The following is a 21,158-nucleotide window of genomic DNA, read 5'->3' on the forward strand; positions in this document are numbered from 1 at the left end:
CTTCTTCTGGATTCCCTCACTCTATCTTGAATCTTTTGAGGTTGGTAAGCCCTCTCATTTATTCCTTCTCTCCATCTCCTAAGTCCCATAGGAGCAAATGCTTTGACCTGCTTTTTTTCCTTCAAGATAGAGGAATAACAAAATTCAATTGCACAATACTGATTGACATTCTTAGAAAGCTCTTGAGGAAGTTGAAATTCTCCTGAATGCCCATGGCCATTTTGGAGGAGATATTCAAGAGAGAAAGGCTGATGAGCAGCCTGTATTTATTTTGAATGTTTCAAGGAGTGGAAATTCTGCATACAATTTCTGCATCATATACTAATTTACTGGGTGACTTTGAAGGAGGAATAAGTATTCCCAGTGTCTAGGGCCAAGTGCAGGATACTACCTCTATTTTGTAGTGACTAAACAGATTCTTGTGGGTATTAGAAGAGAAAATATGGGAACCTTGATATTTATATTCACTTTGTATGGCTGTTGTAACAAATTGTCACAAACTCGGTGATTTAAAACAAGACAGGTCTGTTCTCTTACAGTTCTGGGGTTCAGAAGTCCAAAATCAGTTTCTCTGAGCTGAAGTCAAACTGTTGGGAGAACCATGTTTCCTCTAGAGATTCCAGGGGAAACTCCATTTTCTTTCCTTTGCCAGCTTCTAGAGTAACATTCCCTGCATTCCTTGGCTGATGGCCCATTCTTGCATCCTCAAAGCTAGTAGTGTTGCATCCTCAAATCTCTCTCTGCTTCAGTCACATTGCATCTCTCTTTTTTAAAAAATTTTTTATTTTTGTGAGACAGCGTCTAGCTCTGTCACCTAGGCTGGAATGCAGTGGTGCAATCTCTGCTCACTGCAACCTCTGCATCCCAGGTTCAAGCAATTCTCCTGTCTCAGCCACTCAAGTAGCTGGGACTACAGGTGCATGCCACCATGCCCAGCTAATTTTTTGTATTTTTAGTAGAGATGGGGTTTCACCATGCTAGCCAGGATGGTCTCAATCTCCTGACCTCGTGATTTGCCAGCTTCAGCCTCCCAAAGTGCATGAGCCACCATGCCTGGCCACATTGCATCTCTTCTATAGTCAAACCTCCCTCTGCCTCCCTCTCATAAGGATATTTGTGATTGCATTTAGGGCTCACCAGGATAATCACCCCATCTCAAGATCCTTAACTTAATCATATCTGCAAAGTCTCTTTGGCCATATACAGTTAACAGTCACAGTTTCCAGGGATTAAGACCTATGTATCTTTGAGGATCATTATTTGGTGCAGAACAACTCTCTTTCCCTCATGTAAAGATTAATTCCTTTCCTGATTTTGTGTAGGGATGCAGCCCACCCTGTATTCCGTGAAGGAGGCCCTTCTTGGCAGACCCACCTGGATACGGACAGGCTATGAAATATGTTACTACAAGTAAGTTAGAGCGCTATTAGCTTCCTTTTCTCTGTCCTGTAATTTTCTCTCAATTTCCCACTTTTCCACATTGATCTTAGAAACATTAGCAATCTGTGCTTGTCTGATAAATTTTTTGTCACTCTGTCCTAATGGCCAATGTCCTGCTCTTCAGAGGTATAAGCATATTCACTGGCACCCATAATAGACCTCGAGAAATACCTTTTGATTTGCTGAAAGAGTTTATCTTCATTTAAACACATTAAAACTTTTAAATCTTGTTGTCAGATATTAGAAGTCGTAGAGATTCTACCTGTGATTAGTGTGTCAAGCCTTAGTTCTTTACTTATTTCTGCTGAACCCAGAGAGTGAAATGTCTGAGATGTTCTATCCTGTTTCTATCCACCCCGTGGTTTAGTTTTCCAAAGTACAGGAGGGTGAATATGTGACAGTTACATATATGTAACTCCTCCCCATAGCAAGGTAATTTTGTGGAAAAAAATAAAAGAGGGAGGAGTTTCAAAATTCACCTTTAATCCTTGATCAGTCTCCAGTTTCATCAGTTTATCCTGCAAAGTTACAATGAACTTTAAATTGTCCATATATTTTGATGAAAGAAATGCATTCCAGACATCTAGATTGCTTATGTGTATATTTTCTTGAGATGAAAAATAAAATTCAAATTTATAAGAAAATAAGGATAGGAATTTCTATGAGAGGAAGAATATATATATATATATGTGTGTATATATATATAATTATTAGTTCAGTGCTAATTTCTTATAAAAACTGAGAGGCTAGTACTTACTTTCTTAAATAAAGTAAGTTTCATCTCTTTCTGAAATTACTAGAGCCATCTAAAAAAGTATGATCAGACATTCTGGAGTTTAGGATAGTTGTCACTATGGAAAGGAAACAGAGTATATGCCCTTGTGCCTCTTGGCTTTTGAGACTTTGAGGATAGGAGTATTGATAGATGGGAAAGGTCAAGAATCTTGTTGCTGTATCAGATACAAAGGCAAAAATCACCATGGAGATAATGATAGTCTACAAGACACAGAGCCAGGCTGACTAGCAGTCCGTAATAAAAGAGTTGGAGGTATTCAATCCCTGATCTATTAGGATATGAATCTAAAGAGGATTTTTTATATCCTTTAGAAAAATTGCACAATATTATGACTTTGTTGGTTTTCCATTCACCTAAATGGCAACTACTGTCTGGCTCACCTATCTTAAGACTCTCAGGGCCTTTCTTATGGTTCAGAGAGATTTAGATTAAACATCGCCTCAAGGTGATAGTCTGCAACTGCAGAAAAAAAAAAATACGAAAATCTACTTTTGGACCTTGGTGTGTCAAGCATGAGTTTTAGTTTTCTCTGAAACTAGTTATTCTCAGTAAATGTGAAAGACCCAGCTTAGAGCTGGCTTGGACCTGAAAGTTAGTAACAGATTGGACAAACATAACATTTTGCATTATTTCCTAATGGGATGTCTAAATGTCCCGTTGGAGGATGCTCCTCTTGGAATTGGGGAATAAGAAGGCTAAGGGGACCACGTATTTCCCAAAAGAAGGAAGAAGTCACACTTTCAAAAGCACAGCCTTGACCTAAGGAGAACCAATTCTGATAGCTTTTAGAGCTATTAGCAAGACAATTATTATATGATTAAAGAGCAACAGAGGGATAAGAAAAAACCATGAATGTATAATGTAATTAATTTTTCATATTCCAGCCATGAATACAGCAGAGATGAATGGATAAGATTGCTACATTGTAATGTAGTTTGTTTTACAATTATTCACCACGTTGTGTTAACATATTCCCAATAATATGATGTAACAACAGGATAGATATGTGTAATCTCTATTCACCCACAAATTAGAACACCTCTCTCAATTGTAAAATGATGTGTTAGATTATACAATATTTCTCTCCCTATTTACCCATCCTGATCTTTGAGTTGATTTGCTTTACAAGAGTTCTTTGCTTCTCTTCTGCCTTTATTATTTCTGGTATATTAATTTGGGAGAACTTTACTTCCCTATTTCCTTATCTCCCATATATCTTTAGAAACTCTGCTCTATTTCTGTTGTGCTGTTAAAGTCCCAGATTTGGTGCCATGTTTTAAGAGGATGCCAGGGTGCTCATTGTGGGGACAACTGTGAGCCGCGGTACCTGAGTATGTTTCTAGAAGGGTGAAAGGAAAAAGGAGATTCAGAAGAAATGGGATTTGCATTTGCATTTTCCTTCAGAAGTTGAAGTTGACAGCAATGATGAGCAGTTGAGGATGTGGGCTGACTACTCTGGAGGGCCAATTGTCATAAAATGAAAAGTGTCCAAACTATTTTGACAATATGCCACTAAGCAATAAGATATATTTGTATGTGTTCTTACTAGATTAGTTTATACATTTAAAAAAGTATATATGCGTTACTATACTAACATATTATGCATATAAGAAACCATGCAAAAAATGAAGACTTTTAAATTAGGAGAGAAAGATGAAACAAATAATAGTTTATAGCTACCTAATTGTTACATCTTTATGCTATTTATAGCTTAGGGCACACTAGAATTTTGCCATGGAGTTTACCATTAGATGTAGTTATAAGTAGTCTTTTTGGTAATTTTGAGAAATTTTGTTTAACTTTCTAGATCTGATTAGATTATTTTAACAAAAATGAGAATTACTGAGAAAGACCTAATATTAAGGATAAGGGGTAGGCCATGTCCATTCTGCCATTTTCTGGTCATTTTGATTGCAATTTAATTTTAACGTCAATAGATGGCTTCTAAGAAGATTTTCTTTTAAAAAGTAATTGTCTATTTTGTGAGGTTTAGTTTAATTTAGGTAATACAATCTGTAAATCAAAGTATGCTTCCGTAGACTTAAATACCTTGCCGGAAGCTAAAAGCAAAAGAAAAAGGAAGGGAGCTAGTTGTTCCCACTTCTCCCTTTGGAGACCTCTCCTACGCAACAATCAATGCTTAACTAACATGTAAAAACCGTAGAAGCAGATATAATGTGTTTTTCATACTCCAGACCTGGAATACAACAGTGATGAGTGGATATGATTGCTGCACCATCATCTGGTTTGACACATTAGGTTGACATTGAGACAGCTATGCCAATCCCCATATTAAACAGTAGACGACTTAATTTCTTTCTTACTATCTAGGTAATAATCATTTTGAGGAGAAATTCTAATATTTTCTGCCTGTGGTCAGTTGATCACTCTGCCCCTCCCATGGAGCACCTCCCACCCCTTCTGTTCCACCCCTTGCTCTTCCCCACCTTGAAGACCACTAGGCTGGAAAATAAAAAATGCCCCTCGAGAGGGAGGAACAGAAATGGGCAGATTCGTTTTTCCCTGCCTCTAGTAAAAGTAAGTAAGGGCCCTTTTAGTTTCTCTTTTATTTAGTTCCCTGTGGTCTGCTTCTTCCTGTGATGTGCACAGCCACACACCTTTTTGAATTCTTTCCCTGCTCTGGTCTAAAGTAATTTTGGCGCTGAAGGGCAGAGGGAGGGAAGCTGTGCGCTTAGAGTGGCCATGTAATACACAACGGCTGATCTCTTCTGACATTTATCTCCGCTCATGAGAGGAGATGGAACAGCTCACTCATGAAGATGAATGTCATACAAGAGCTCTGCCATCATGCATCCTTCCACGGGGTCTCAGGAGAGAGATTTGGTGTTATATAGAATATTAGAAATGCTGCAGACACAGGGAAGCCTGGCAACTTCACTGCTCTGCCTTATTAGATCCTGTTAAGTGAAATGATGCACGCTTGTTGAACAGAGCCATTGTCATTATAAGATTATCTAATCCATTCTCCATCATGGCATTTGCTTATTTTATGCACCCTGCCTAAAAGAAACAATGACTTTCCAGCATATTTTTAAATACAAATGGAAATAACCTGAGTTCATAACTATGCCTTCGTGTACTTGCTCCTTGCTTCATTGAAGTCTTTATGATTATAAAAGTACAGATCCTTCCAAAGATAAATGGTTCAGGGAACAGAAAAGCAAACAAAAAGCCTTTTAGCTGTGAAGTTGCTGGATGTACCCAGCCCAGGTCATCTTTGACCCCAGATGACCAATAGAATCCAGCTAATCTTCAAGATCACTTCTGATTTTCACCAGGCTGCTTCTCCATCTAGATGAACAGCTTGAGGAGAGGAAGTTCTTTGACTCAGACTTCCCATTCATTAATGGCGTGACCTTGGGCAAATTATACCAACTTCTTTCAACCTCAGATTCTTCATCTTAAAATGGGATAATAATGGTATCTACCTAATAGAAGTGTTCTGAAGATAAAATGACGTGAGATAAAACATGTGTAAAGGTTAGAACAGTGTCTGGTGCATAGTAGGTGTTCAATGAATGCTAGCAATTATTTTAAATAATTAGTAAAAACATCTTCTTAGTGGCATCGAATATCAATGATATAAAAGTCATCGTATATGGATCATATTAACTCTCAGCTGGATTATTTTCCTTTTTTTTCTGTTATTTTGGACTGTAAGTTCATAGGCAGCTCTGATTTATGAAGATAAAAACTTCAGATTCTTACTTGCTACACTGGGCGTAAGACATCTTGTCGTTTTTTATCCATTCCTAACAAGCAGGTGATATAATAAAAAAAATTAGTTTTTGAGCTAAGCCTACAACTGGGATTAAATCCTGTTTACTATACTTGTTGTGTGCAATTGCTCTAGACACTTAACCTCTGTGAGCCTTAATTCCCATCTGTTGAATGTGTGTAATAATACTCACCTTGAAAGGGTGTCATTAGGATTGGAGATAAAATACATTGAGCAACCTAATTATTACTCCTGGTGTCTTGGGTCCACTTATTATACAAACTTTAACTGAACAGCTGCTATGTCCAGGCAATGTGGGAAGCATAAAGATAAACAGATGAATAAGCATGGTCCTTGCCACAAAGTATTGGCCATGAGAATAGGAGTGATAAGGGGGCTATCAAGGAAGGCTTCCTGAAAGAGGAAACACTTGAGTTAAATCTTGAAGGATGAAGGAGACTTAGCTAAATAAGGAAGGTGGAAAGGGCTTTCCATATAAAGCAAGAACATGGGAACAATTTAACATAGGAAGGATGAACATTGCTTCTTGCAAACATCACTCGATATGTCCACATCATAACTGGGAAAAGAAAAGAGCTTGTTGATGGGATCTCAGTTTATCATGGATGAACTGAACTGTAGCAAGCCAGATGTTTCACTTTAGAGATTTATCAAACACTTGGCTTTGAAGAAGATGATCTTGGGAAAGTTTAAAGGCCTCTGCAGAGGAAGGTATGCTGGAAGTAGAGTCATCTCCTGGACAACTCCTGCTACAAGGGGGCTGCCAGGAGACTCCGGTGGGGATGCCTGACATTTGCTTTAGGTTCAGCCAGAGTTTAGACCCCAGGCGAGGGTTGTAACTGAATTTCCTTTAGCTGAAAGTCATTCTAAATAAGGTGTTAATAATATTTTTGTTTTTGGAATTCCAGCAGTGTGTAACCATCCTGGAGACGACTGGCTTGTCGGTGGAGAGCCTTTAGTCTTGATCAGGAGAATCTAACATCACCAAGCTGTGGGGGGTAGTGTGTTAGGTGAGGGAAAGAGAGAGAGAGGGAGACTGTGTGTATGTGTATATATGTTGGTGGTGTGAGAAGGCAGATTTGACATAATCAAATCTACCATTTGAATTCCTTACACTTCCCTTAAATCTTGAGCCCATGGAAGCTCAAGAGCTAATGATTAGCCCATTTTATTTCTCTTTCCATTTCACTGCAGCTGTTCTTTCCTTGGAGTCCAGATTTGGTCTGAATGAGGGAAAGACATAGAGATAAATACATGGATTTTTTTTTTCTCTGTCTTTCTTGGTCTCTCCTGTGGTTGAATGTGGTGAGGTTGAGTTTGCACAGGCTAAATGGGCTTGTGATATGACTTTAGTGTACTAATATTGCAGTGGGGAACCTAAAAAGAAGCAAGGCCCATGCCAAATAAGACCAACCCTACTGGCCCTTAGGGACACCTATTATTCTTGAGTCAAGATACAGGCTCTGTCTCCACTGTTTGCAGGCGAAGAACTGGGGACAGTGAAGCACAATGTGCGTGTTTCCATCTGCCTTTACATTCATGAATACGTGCACATCTGTGTGTGCACCCACACATATATGCTTACAAGTGAAGCACTCTTCCACCCTTTGATTGGTTATCCCTGGCTCATTTGATTTCAACTGCTGTTTCCTGTAAAGAGGAGTAATTGACTAGCATTTTGTTCAGCAAGGTGTAAACTGAGTATATGTTTGCATGGAGGCTTTACAAGGGAAATCAGAAAGCAAATAAGAGGTAGAGCATATGTAACTTGCATGCTTTCTGAGCTACCATCTGCTTCTTTACATACTTTCTAATAACCAGAATCATAGCTTTTGGAGAAGCTTCAGAACTTTGGGGCAATCTGGCAAAGTAGACTCAATTAAGCATTGCGATCCATATCACACCATGTGGGAAGACACTCTTTTGGAATTTCTATTTCTGTAGGCACAAAGGAAATGGATTCTATTAATACAATGCCAAAAACCTGGGTGTGACAGCCACTTGGGGCTGACGTTGTTACAGGGTACCCTCCTTTCCCTAGCATGACCAAGGCTCTAGGTTGCTATGTTGACAGAAGCTGATTCAAGATAAAGGTATCAGGCCATAGTCAGTGGGCTACCAGCTTGCCCTAGTCCCATTCCTAGGTGTATAAATATTGAAAAGCCACAAAACCATGAGAAATAAAATAATAGATTTTCTATCTCTTTCTTCTATGCTTGCTTTTTGCTTAGGTAGGTAGTGGCATGAAGGTAGCAAAAAAGTAGTAAAGAATAACCTATGTTTTTTATATTTTTCAAGAACACACAAGAATAATTACCTACTATTTCTTCCCTTCCCCTTCCCTTTCCCCCAATAAAACCAAAAGCACAATGGACTAGTAAGCCAACGTTGTAAATGTTCAAAGGTGGAATTACATCTCTTGGTGTCCGGGTGTATTTTGCATTATAATGCAGCCTTGATGATAACATTTCTCAGGAAAGCCTGCGCAGCTGTCTGAGCATCAATTGGCAGTGTGTGGGGAAAATATTGCTCGGAATGGACTTCTGGGTGCAATTTTCTTTGATACTGTTCTCTGAAGTATCAAAATTGGTTCTTCATCTTTGACAAAGGAAAATGTGCACTCTCAAGCCTTACGAAGCTGAACCACATTTGAGGTGACAAATATATTCCTTTGGGAAGAAAGCATTGTACAGTGGAAAGAACAAAGCCTTTGTAGCCAGAGAGATCTGGGTCTTAGTCCTGTATCTACCATTTCGCTTTCAGCCCTTTGGCAAATTAACTTTTTAAGCTTTTGTTTCGTCATCCACACGATGGGTTGCTGCAATAATAACATAAGATAACATATGTTAAATGTTGAATTGGAATTCGATATATCCTATGATTGCTGATAAATCTACTTGGCAGGTAGAGGGGAAAGGAAGGAGTTGTACCCTATGTGGTCTGGGGAGAGACAGGGATTGGGGGAACCCAAATTTGGATGATAAAGTTTATATCTCCAATGTAAACCCAGGAAAAACAGAACTGTTCACATTTTCCTCGATTTTCTAGCTCAATGACTAGACATCCCTCATTTTCAGACAGCAAAGAAAGGTTGGTAGCATATATGGCACAGTTGGGAGGCAGATGGGCCAGGCTATATGTTGCTGAACTGACTCATGAACTGGCAGTAAGTTCACTTGTACATTTCCCTTTTCTCAGTTTCACCTGCAGAAATGTTTCAAGTGAAGGCCATTGTGCCAATACAGTATATAACGCCAAGATTTATAGCATCTAGGACCCTAAGTGACCCTGCACCCCCCTCCCACCTCTCCCTTATTCTCTTCTCCTCCTCTCTCTTTAGAAATCATTATCGCCAGAGTACAGCTGCTGCAGGCGGAGCATCTGGGAAGTGCTACTATACCCTCACCTTTGCTGTCACCTTCCCACACAATGAGGATGTCTGCTACCTGGCCTACCACTATCCCTACACCTACACAGCCCTCATGGTAACTTCCTCTTTACAGTATCACTCCAGCAGGACTGAAGGGGCTCTCTGATGTTTTCCCGAGAACGTTTTGGAGACCCTGACATCCTGATTGGGGGTGGAGGAGGGTGTAGGGAAACTACGGCCTTCCTAAGGGAGCCAGGTTTTGTTGTCACTGACTTGGTGGCTTTCTATGTGTCCCATCTCCTTCCCTGGACAGAGCACAAGGCTGAGCCTTGATCAGTGACATTCAGAAGGCCCAAGTGGTCTGCAAGTTGGGGCAGGACATGGGGACATTTCTTAAGAGACTTTATGTTTAACAAGTCAAGTTAAGTATGAAGTAGGTTGGAGTTGTATGGGAAGCAAGACCATACAAGTAAACTGAAATGCAAATCTGAAGAAAATTCAGTCATTCAGAGGAATGGAGAAAGCAGGAAGGTAGAGCTTGGGAAACTTCTGAGTCTGTGTGCAAGCAGCCATGCTAGCATCTCCAGTGGTTCCAATGACCATGAGCTGGAGGTGGCTAGCAGGATCCAGAGTGGAAGAGAAAAGAGTAAGAATAAAACACTAGATCATTGCAACAGACAACCACAATCTTTTTATGAGGGAGAGTAGGAGAAGTCAGGGCAGACTCACAGTTAGCATTCCTGTGTTCCATAAGGCCCTGCAAAAAGTTCGCAAGACTATTGTGAGCAAATGGACTGCTTAAACCATGCAGTTTTCTGTCATTTGAAAAAGCTGGCCGGGCGTAGTGGCTCAAGCCTGTAATCTCAGCACTTTGGGAGGCCGAGAAGGGCGGATCACGAGGTCAGGAGATCGAGACCATCCTGGCTAACACGGTGAAACCCCGTCTCTACTAAAAAATACAAAAAACTAGCCGGGCGCGGTGGCGGGCGCCTGTAGTCCCAACTACTCGGGAGGCTGAGGCAGGAGAATGGTGTGAACCCGGGAGGCGGAGCTTGCAGTGAGCTGAGATCCGGCCACTGCACTCCAGCCTGGGCGGCAGAGCGAGACTCCGTCTCAAAAAAAAAAAAAAAAAAAAAAAAAGAAAAAGCTGGCAAACTATCCCTTACTGCTACCATTTCGTGGATATCCTAAGGATAAATGAGCTCCAGTAACTTCTATAAAGCACTTTCATCCTCTGTGTTAATGCAAAATGTTATTAGCATATTTATAATCATATGTGTTTATATGAGTATATGTATCACTTAGCCTGAAGGATGAGCATTTTCATTTTAAGGCTGTGATAAGGAGTTGGAAAAGATAATAACCAAGAACATCTTTTCCTTCAAAAGGAATGTGCAGGTATAAATGGGAATTTTTTGCATAGAGAAGGCATATCTTGCACCACTTGGCTCACTGCTTCATGTAAGTGCATCTGTCCTCTTCTCCATATGTTGTCTTGCCTAAAGAGAGATTTTTACTGTTTTCCAGATTGCAAAAGATACACAACTAGTATTATTTGTGTATCACACTCAGAGAGCTCAAGAAGTTAATCCAAGTAATGTGCATCGCAAGCTAGGCTGTAACAAGCCACATTTGTTATAAAACATGTTTTGTTGCCTTTAGGGACACAGAACAGGCAAGATTCATGATCCCCCTTCAACAGTTGTTTTTACGGCCTTGCCTGTGAAACGCTGCACATGAAAAGTCTACTGTGGGCTGGGCGCAGTGGCTCACTCCTGTAATCTCAGCACTTTGGGAGGCCAAGGTGAGAGGATTGCTTGAGCCAGAGTTCGAGACCAGTCTGGGCAGCATGGTGAAACCCCATCTCTACAAAAAATACAAAAATTAGCCAGGCCTAGTGGCATGCACCCATAGACCCAGCTACTTGGAAGGCTGAGATAGAGGATCACTTGGGATCAGGAGGTTGAGGCTGCAGTGAGCCAGGATCACACAACTGCATTCCATCGTGGGCAACCGAGTGAGACCCTATCTGGAAAAACAAACAAACAAACAAACAAACAAACAAACAAAAGCCAAAAGCAAAAAAAGTCTGCTAGGGAAGGGGATTTCTTTTTAAATATGTGTTATGTGTTTGCCTTTCCCATTGGGTAAGGGATCATGGATCTAGGACACTGTTCTTTTCACTTGTTAGAATATCTTGGACTCTGATAAGGTCCTGGTGGCCATTCGTATAAAACATTAGAACGCAAAGGGGTTGGTGAAGTTGTCTAATTCACCCTTAACATTTATAGATGCAAGAACTGAGACCTGAAGTCCCACATTTAGCTAGCAGCCATGCAGGGACAGAACATCAGCCTTTGAGGTGTATTCCTGTGGTCTTTCTACTCTCCTGTAGAAAAGTGTAGAAGAAATTCCTAATTTCTGCTCTGGGGTCAGATCAGTGTCATCGCTTGCTATTACATTCATAAGCTACTAACACATGCAGTCGTTTTATGAGTACATGTAGTCATCATTGTGTGATGATACAGACATCTCTAATGTTTGAATTCAAATCACCAACCCACAGTTTATATCTTTAATGCTGAGTGCTGTGGATGTGGTTCCCCTGAAGGATAATGTCTCTTTCCAAACATGGTCTAATTCTTACCCCAAGATGCTCCAGTGGGTTCTTGCTAGGCGCCTACAAGCTGATTCAAATTGTGTACCCCTTTCAACCTGCCCTTGACCTGATGGTACCTAGTTGTTGACCTTGTGCCTCTGGGCCTGCTTACCTTCTGAACACAGTTTCAGATCAGAACACAACGTCTAAAATTTGCAATTGGTAAGTAACTCTAAGAACCACTGGGTCGGAGGTCAATGAGGAGATGATTTCATCTTAAAGGGAAACAAAAACACACAAAAAAGAGGACTCCCCTCTCTGCACCAATCACTTAGTTTCACTGAGAGGGAAAGAGAGGCCTTGTTAATTGATGCTTATTGACTTGTTACTGTTAACAATATTAATAACTATTACTGTTACTATTAATTACAATAAGCTATAACTACTTATGACTTTTTATTGTTACTTGTGAGCTTGCTGACTGTGAATGTCTTCCACCAGGGAAGTTTGTGGAAAGTTAATGAGAAAGAGGGATAACTTATTTCTCCTAACTGAGCAAAACAGGGTTAGAAAGACACTTTGTTACTTGAAAGTGACAAATGTGTATTCTCAATTTTAGGTTTTACATTTCCAATAACTCATGGTCTTTGTCCTCTCTAGGTTTAAGACAATAATTGACTCTGTGACTTCTCTTAAAAAAACTCTTCCTCCCATCATGGACAGAATGAGTACATTCTGTAATGCACACTAGTCATTTTTATTTTTGGACATGTCCTGAGGAGAAACAGTTTTTCTTCCAACAGATCAGTGATAAATTAAATGTGAATGATACCCCAAAGGGAGAATTAACTGTATGTTACTTGGGGGTTATGGTGAGGGGTAGAAAATACGTTTCCATGTGGAATTCATAATTTGCAAGACTCTTGTAATATGGATTACATTTAATAATTACAGACATTTTTGTAGCAAAGGACTTGTGTGTTGGATGTTTTTCAATGTGAATACAATTTTGAAACTTTCAAAATTTTATTATTCTCTTATAATAAGAAAATTAGTATTTGGTTCTTTCAAATGGATATTTCCAGATGCTTGCCAGTAAGTCTGTTGGATAATTTTTCATATTATAGCATTAAAATACAGCTAAAAGAAAGAAATACACTATTGTAATTCTGAAGCAAACAAAAAAAGCTCTATTTTAATCAGTTGTATCAAGTTATCAGTAATTGTAATGATTGTTAAAGTGTTAGCAATACTCGTTAAAGTATTAGAATTATGTTATAAATAGCCCCTAGGTAGCCAGTAGTATTGGTTGCAAATGGGGCCCCAAGAGAGTTTCTGATGAATATTTTAGGAGGTAAAAAATTGGGATCTCACTGAGAACTTATAACTGTGTGAAATGACAACAGACAAAAAAAGTGGTCATTAGTAGAGTCCATGGATTGGGAGAGCTTAAAGATCTTAAAGGATAGAGTAGAATTTTTATCAGACACATATACCCACTGTGGAAGATGTGAATACTGTTATCTCCAGAGGCAGAGGGTGGCGGGGGAGGGGGAAGAGAGAGAGAGAAGAAAGAAGAAAGAAAAGAAAAGAAAAAAGAAAGAAAAAAGAAAAGAAAAGGAATTAGAATGCCACATGCACAGTATCTTATAAAAGACTCAGAATAAATGAAGAGTTTAAGAAGTGTCAAGTGGGAGATGTTGACTTACATGTGGCAGATCAAAGATGCAATGAACAGGTCATAAATCAGCACTGTCAGGTAATCAGTAGACAGAGATCCATCCTTGTATAGGCCAAACAAATGACAGACCCCAATAAAGGTTCTTTTTTTTTTTTTTTGAGACGGAGTCTCGCTCTGTCGCCCAAGCTGGAGTGCAGTGGCCGGATCTCAGCTCACTGCAAGCTCCGCCTCCCGGGTTCACACCATTCTCCTGCCTCAGCCTCCCTAGTAGCTGGGACTACAGGCATCCGCCACCTTGCCCGGCTAGTTTTTTGTATTTTTTTAGTAGAGACGGGGTTTCACCATGTTAGCCAGGATGGTCTCGGTCTCCTGACCTTGTGATCCGCCCGTCTCGGCCTCCCAAAGCGCTGGGATTACAGGCTTGAGCCACCGCGCCCGGCCCCAATAAAGATTCTTGATGGTGAGGAGGTGAGCATGGAAAACCATTCTGAAGGAGCCAATATGTGCATGAATGGTAAAGTCTTTGACAACAAGGACGTCTGAATTCCCTAAATACAGGGTCTTGGGCACAATGAAAGAAAGTTTTGAGGTCAGACAGACCTAGATTTTGGTCTAGGTGTTGTGTTTCCTTGCTGTGTAGCCACAGGCAAGCTATTTAACTTCTCTTAGCTCGGTTTTCTCATCTGTAAAATTGGAAACAAAAAAGCAGTGAACTACATAGGCTATTTTCAAGGTTAAATAGTTGCTAATTGGAAAGTTTTAGCAAAGTGTCTACATCTAGTAAGCAATACTAGATGGTAACCATTAAAGCGTTTATTATTTTTTGTGATGACGTGTGATTATTTTCTCTGTTGGACTGATTGGAAGATACCCATTCCATAATTCATACTAAAATTAAAAAAAAATACAAATGAAAGACCCCTCCTCAAAAATTACAAAGGATACTGATGGTTTTCTTGGAGTAGTTGATTATGATTATTTTTTTCTTACTCTTTTTTCCAAATCATCATACTATAGCTTTGCTTATTTTTAATGGACAAGGAATATTAAAACCATTCTTTCTTTATAATTGACAAATCTATGAGTAGTTATGTAGAGACTAATCATTTCTCACATTTTTAAAGTTAAGTCCCTTTAAGTTTGGGAGCATAATATTGGCAGACTGGGACAGTTTGAGAAAGCTCATCAGAACATGCCTGCAGCATGTTCTTGTGGCTTTTATTTAGCTTAAATGTGTTATTTGTTCTTGTCTTGTGATAAGAAGTCTTTGATTCTCTGATGAGTATGTTTAAGTAACAACTGAGATCTAGGCAGGAGACAAATAAAATAGGCTATCTCCTTCGGAGTGGACTTTCTTCTAAATTAGGGGAACAGAGAGTGCAGCAGTTTAGGGGATAACAATAGAAAATGAATGGTTTTTGAGTGCACAGTGCTTCTCACTTTATCAGTAGACATCAGCAGCTTACCCTGCTGAGGTCAAGGAAGTCTTTTATCGAAGTTTTAAGGGAGTAGTTGATAAAGGAAAGGGAGACTGAGGACTCCTGTGGAGAGACACAGGATGAGGCCGCAGGCTAAAGTTATCAGCTTGATATTGTTCACAGACAGGATTTTCTTTTAAGAAGTCAATCTCTCTGGGGGTTTCTACAATTGCCTTGAACTCATTCACATTTTTATAAAGAAACCCACCCATGTGGCTTCCACAGGGCTGTAATTACAGTCAATTGGCACATGCATTCAGAGGTCCTACTTTTCTCATCAATGATCTCCACAATATCCTATTAGGCATAACTTTTCTGGACCTGAGATGGGAGATCATATTTAGGAGAACAGGACAAAAACATTTTTGCAAAAGGAAATCCAACAGAAATTTATACTTGGTTTACTTCTAGCAATCTTTTATATGACTGAAGCCAAAATAATCCCCTAAAAGTAGAAGTGTTAGATACTTGCTGGACCTGATGGCAGGTCCAACAGGAGGGAGATTTCATTGAGGGGTGCAGGGAGATGGATCCATGAAAAATTGCAGTTTACAGAAAATGAGTGACATGGTTTGGCTGTGTCCTCACCCAAATCTCATCTTGAATTGTAGCTCCCATAATTCTCATATGTCGTGGGAATTAATCGAGTCACGGGGGCAGGTCTTTCCCATGCCGTTCTCGTGATAGTGAGTAAGTTTCTTGAGATCTGATCGTTTTACAAAGAGGAGTTCCCTTGTACATGCCCTCTTGCCTGCCACCATGTAAGACATGCCTTTGCTCTTCTTTCACCTTCTGCCATGATTGTGAGCCCTCCCTAGCCATGTGGAACTGTGAGTCCATTAAACCTCTTTCCTTTACAAAGTACCCAGTCTCAGGTATGTCTTTATTAGCAGCATGAGAATGGACTAACACAGTGAGCTTAAGCTAAAAGAATATTAGGCATTTGTTGATTTGTAATATTATTGTGGAAAATGTAATAATAATAACAAATTAAAAGAGAACTCATGAGAGAAGAAAACTTTCAGGCTTTGCCTTCTCCCACATTTGCTACTTGGGAGCCTGTCCAGCCAACACTATTTTGAAGGACAGTGTTCGTGTGCCCTATGATACCTTTTTGACTTTTTGTCTCTCATAGCTAATAGTGCTTGGTGGCTTCTATAGACCAACCTTCTGCCTAACCTGCTTCCCCGTATCTGATTTGTAGAATCTAGATTTTATTATTTTTTTAAAGTTTGATATCAGGCACCAAAGAGCTACGGCTTAATTGTAATATCACAGAATGATGATTACTGCTTTTTGTTTTTCATTTATTTGTTCCCCCTTTTCCCTTTTTTCTTTTTCTTTTCTTTTTTTTTTATTTATGATTTTTATTTCATTTTTAATTAACAAATAATACTTGCTTATATTTATAGGGTGCAATGTGATGTGTTGATACATGTATATGTTGCAGATTGATCAAACCAGACTAATAAACATATCTATCACCTCACATATTTATCATTTCTTTGTGGTGAGAACACTTAAAATTACTCTTTTAGGGATTTTGAAGTAATTCAGTATATTATTATGAGCTATGATTACTATACTATGCAATGGATGACCAGACCTTATTCCTATTGTCTAATTGAAATTTTGTACCCTTTCTCCAACATCTCTCCATTCCTCCCCTTTGTTTCCGCTCCTCCAGGCTCTGCACCACTATTCTACTCTCTACTTCTATAAGTTTGACTTTTTTATATTCCATGTATAAGTGAGATCATGTGATATTTGTCTCTCTGCACCCATCATTTCACTTGGCATGTGTCCTTCGGGCTCATCCATGTTGTTGCAAATGATAGAATTTCCTGTTTTTTAAAGCTGAAAGGTTATCCATTGTGTATGTATGTATATATGTATATGTGTATGTGTATATATAATATATATATGTGTGTGTGTGTGTATGTGTGTGTCACTCCATCAGTGGGCACTGTGGTTGTTCCCATATCTTGGCTCTCGTGAATAATGCTGCACTGAACATAGGGGTGTAGACAGATATCTCTTTGATATACTGATTTAAGTTCCTTTGGATATACCCAGAAGTGAGATAGCTGGATTGTATGGTAATTCTATTTTTAAGTTTTTGAGGAAACTTCATACTGTTTTCCAACATAGCTGTGCTAATTTACTTTCCCACCAATGGTGTTCAGGGTTCCAGATCCTCACCATCTTTTTGATAATAACCATTCTAACAAGTGTGAAGTGGTATCTCATGTGGTTTTATTTTGCATGTCTCTGATGATTAGAGATGTTGAACATTATTTTTTGTGTGTGTATCTGTTGTCCATTTGTATATCTTCTTTTCAGAAATGCCTATTTAGGCCATTTGCCCATTTTTATAGGGTTGTTTGTTTTCTTGTTACTGTGTAGTTTGTGTTCCTTGTATATTTTGGATATTAGCCCCTTATCTGATGTATGATTTGCAAATATTTTCTCCCAATTTGTGGGTTGTCTCTTTGCTCTGTGAATTGTTTCTTTTGCTATGTGGAAGCCTTTTAGTTTGGTGGAATCCTATTGTCTATTTTTGCTTTGTTTGTCTGTGCTATTGGGGTCATATTTAAGAAATCACTTCCCAAACTAATGTCATGAAGCTTTTTCCTTATGTTTTTGTCTCATAACTTTACAGTTTCAGGTCTTATGCTTAGGTTCAGTTGATCCTTATATAAGGGATCAATTCTCATTCTTCCACATGTGGATATTTAGTTTTCCCAACACCATTTATTGAAGAAACTGTCCTTTCCCCATTGCGTGTTTTTGGTACCTCTGTCAAAAATCAATTGACTAGAGGTGTCTGAGTTTATGTTTGGCCTTTTGTTGGGAAAGCTTCACCATTGGCAAGGACCCATGTGGCCACAATAAAATGTAACAAACAGATTTAATGAGAGAGAGAGAGAGAGAGAGAGAGCAAGCTCATAGAGATAATTCAGCAAGACAGTGTTTCCCAAAACATAGTCTGTAGCACTTCAGTCTCTTGAGATGTTTAGAGAAGAAAAGTTTAATGGTCATCTAAATTTATGAAGCACTTGTACTAGTTTTTCTTCTAACAGTTCACAATGCATATTGAAATATTAAAGAATCTGAGAAATCTTGCATCCACGGAAATATTTTCATTTTCTTTAACTCAACATTTTCTAAGCACTTTGGCTATGAATTTCCTGCCTCCTCCATCTCCTTGTTCACACCACAGCACTTGCTAACACACTACGGGATATATTTTGGGAAATGCTGCAACCAAGTTTCCCTTTCTGGCTTTAGAGCCCTGGAATCTTGACAGTAATTGTGAGGCAAGTTACATTTAGTCTGGATTTTGGTAATAAAGAATACTGAGAGCAGCTTTCACTCAAATGTTTATAAAAATCTTAAAAGTAATTTGTTTATGATCACAGAGACTATAATCTGAATCCAGCACTATCCATGCCTTCTTAACTAAGGAGCTGGAATTTTCCTTTTCCAGGATGACTTAGAAACATGACTGATATTCTGATGGAGACATTTCCATTCTTCCTCTGTGCCATCTCTCCTGGGATACCCAGATGTCTACTTCTTATATCAGGGCTTTAGTTAATAATTTAATATTGATTTTTGTAACCTATAACCTGTTTTGTAACCTGTAACCTATAACCTGTTTTGTAACCTAAAAAAATTCCTTACCGGAATTTTTTTCCAGTAAGCTTCTTTTAAGAGGGTATTTTCTATTCTCTAGTGGTTATTTTATTTTTGCTGTTTTGAAAACCGTTTTTATTTAAGTCTAATTTCATTTAATTGTCAGAAAATGTGATTTGTATAATTTCTGCTTTTTTGGGGGGAAGAATCTAATGAGTTTTTAATAGCTGTATATATGATTAATTATTGCTACATTTCCATGAATATTTGAGAAAAAATTTTTCTCTGGAAAGACAAAATTTGACATATGTCTACAAAAACAATATTGTTCAAATACCTTATATTATTAGTTTTATGCAGTTGATTTATTCAAGACCCAGGTGCTATCTTAAAATCTCCCACTCTGAGAATAATTTTTTTCTCTTTCTTTTTTTGTGTTATATATTCAATCCCATATTATTTGATTCTTAAGATTTATGAGTTTTATATGTTCATTGTGAATTTTGCCCTTTATCAAAATAAGATTTTAAAATCCCATTTAATGCACTTGATCTTGAATATGGCTTCGTTGTATATTACTATTGCCATGCCTGCCTTAATTTATGTTTGCTTATGCTTTTAGTTTCAATATTTCTCCTTTAAAATGTTTGAACAGAGGCAAACAAAATAAAGAGATAATATAAGAGCATTTCTCATACACATAATTTTTTTTTCCTTTCTCTTTAAAAGTACCTCTTATATACAACATGCTGTGGGATTTTAAAAAGTAATCCAAGTTTTTGTCATTATTAAGGCTGATTAGCCTGTTTATACTTAAACAGTTTTTACTGTTACTTGTCATTTTGGTTTCATGCTGTTTTCCATGCTTCACTGCTGTTGTCTCTCTTTCTTTTTTCTTATGCAATGTGGACCATCATTTCTTTCATTTTTTTCACCCTCAGAGTTTATAATTTTACTAGTGCTTTCTTTTTACTGCTTAAAAAGAGTATATTTGAACTTATACTTCTCCATTAACAATAACAGCTAACATTTATTGTTTCCTACATAACAGATGCTCTTCACATACATTATATGACTAAATTATAGCAACCACTGCATTAGATAGGTAATGATATTTTTATGTGCCTTTTAAAGATGAGAAAACTAAGTCACAATGAGGTTAAATGAAAAATTTACATCAGTTTTTTCAGAATCCACACAACCAGAATGTAAACCCAGATTTCCTGCATTCCTTGGCTCATGGTACCTCCCTCCACCTTCAAAGCCAAAAATGGCATGCCTCTTACCTCTTTTTCCATTACATCCCATCTCGTTCTTTGACTCTGACTTCTTATCTCCTTCTTTCACTTATAAGGACCTTTGTCATTACCCTGCACCCAACCTGATGATCTGGGATAGTCTCCCCATCTTAAATTTCCTAATCACATCTTCAAAGTTCCTTTACTATGTAAAATAACATCTTCACAGGTTGGAGGGATTAGAATATGGGCATCTTTGGAGGGCCATTATTCTGCCTACCACACCAACATAAGCAATAAACTCAACTCTGTTTTAGAGACCCATTGTTCTAGTGATATTCTAGAGAGTTTGCATTTGGCACAATACTAAGTACTGCCTTTCAATTTTCAAGAATTAAATAATATTTCTGTATCTATGTGAGTTGAAAACATTAACATTTTGTTCCACCTTTTTCCTCCCTTGTACATCTCTTTTAAAGTTCATTTTAGAGCTAGGTGATGACATCAAAATTTTATAATGTGTATTGTCTTCCTAAAGAATGATTTTTTAGTGTTTATGTTAATATAGTAACCATATTTTTATATAGTCATTTAGATGTAAGCTTGTTTAACTGGATTTTATTATAGTCTTTTTATATTGCTTTTCTGTTTGATTTGGGGGCAGCTGAAGTGTGTCTTGAAGTCCTTCTTTTCTTTCTTTTTTTTTTCTTTTTTAAGACAGGGTCTTGCTCTGTTACCCAGGATGGAGTGCAGTGACTTGATCTGGGCTCACTGCAGCCTTGACCTCCCAGGCTCAAGTGATCCTCCCACCTCAGCCTCCCAAGTAACTGGGACCACAGGTGTGCACCACCATGCCCGTCAATTTTTATGTATTTTTAGTAGAGATGGGGTCTCACCATGTTACTCAGGCTGGTCTTGAACTCCTGAGCTCAAGCAATCCACCCGCCTCGGCCTCCCAGAGTGCTGGGATTACAGGTGTGAACCACTGCACCTGGGCCAAGTCCTTATTGTCAATAAAGATAAGGTGATATTTTGTCTGAGCTCCTGCATGTTTGAGCATGTATGCTACATTTGCTGATGAGCAAAAACTTGGTTGGATATAGGTTTATTAGATTATAATCTCTTCTACTTTCAAGCTTTAAGCAGTACTCATTTCC

The 21,158-nt window shown here is 38.5% G+C and overlaps 1 protein-coding gene across 5 annotated transcripts in view; it reads left to right on the forward strand.

Moving 5' to 3' along the window:
* The window catches only part of AGBL1 (AGBL carboxypeptidase 1), an 857,161-nt gene that overhangs the window by 193,001 nt on the left and 643,002 nt on the right, over positions 1–21,158 (forward strand). For all 5 annotated transcript variants that reach the window (XR_013395946.1, XM_077940232.1, XM_015142961.3 and 2 more), the window contains exons 15-16: positions 1,323–1,410; positions 9,337–9,481. Coding sequence is in view for 4 of the 5 variants with exons in the window: in XM_077940232.1 (XP_077796358.1) it covers positions 1,323–1,410; positions 9,337–9,481 (233 nt within the window). In the remaining variant the exon portion in view is untranslated. The remainder of the gene's footprint in view (positions 1–1,322; positions 1,411–9,336; positions 9,482–21,158) is intronic.

Source organism: Macaca mulatta, chromosome 7 (assembly GCF_049350105.2).
Source record: "Macaca mulatta isolate MMU2019108-1 chromosome 7, T2T-MMU8v2.0, whole genome shotgun sequence".
In the NCBI taxonomy this organism is placed as follows: domain Eukaryota; kingdom Metazoa; phylum Chordata; class Mammalia; order Primates; family Cercopithecidae; genus Macaca; species Macaca mulatta.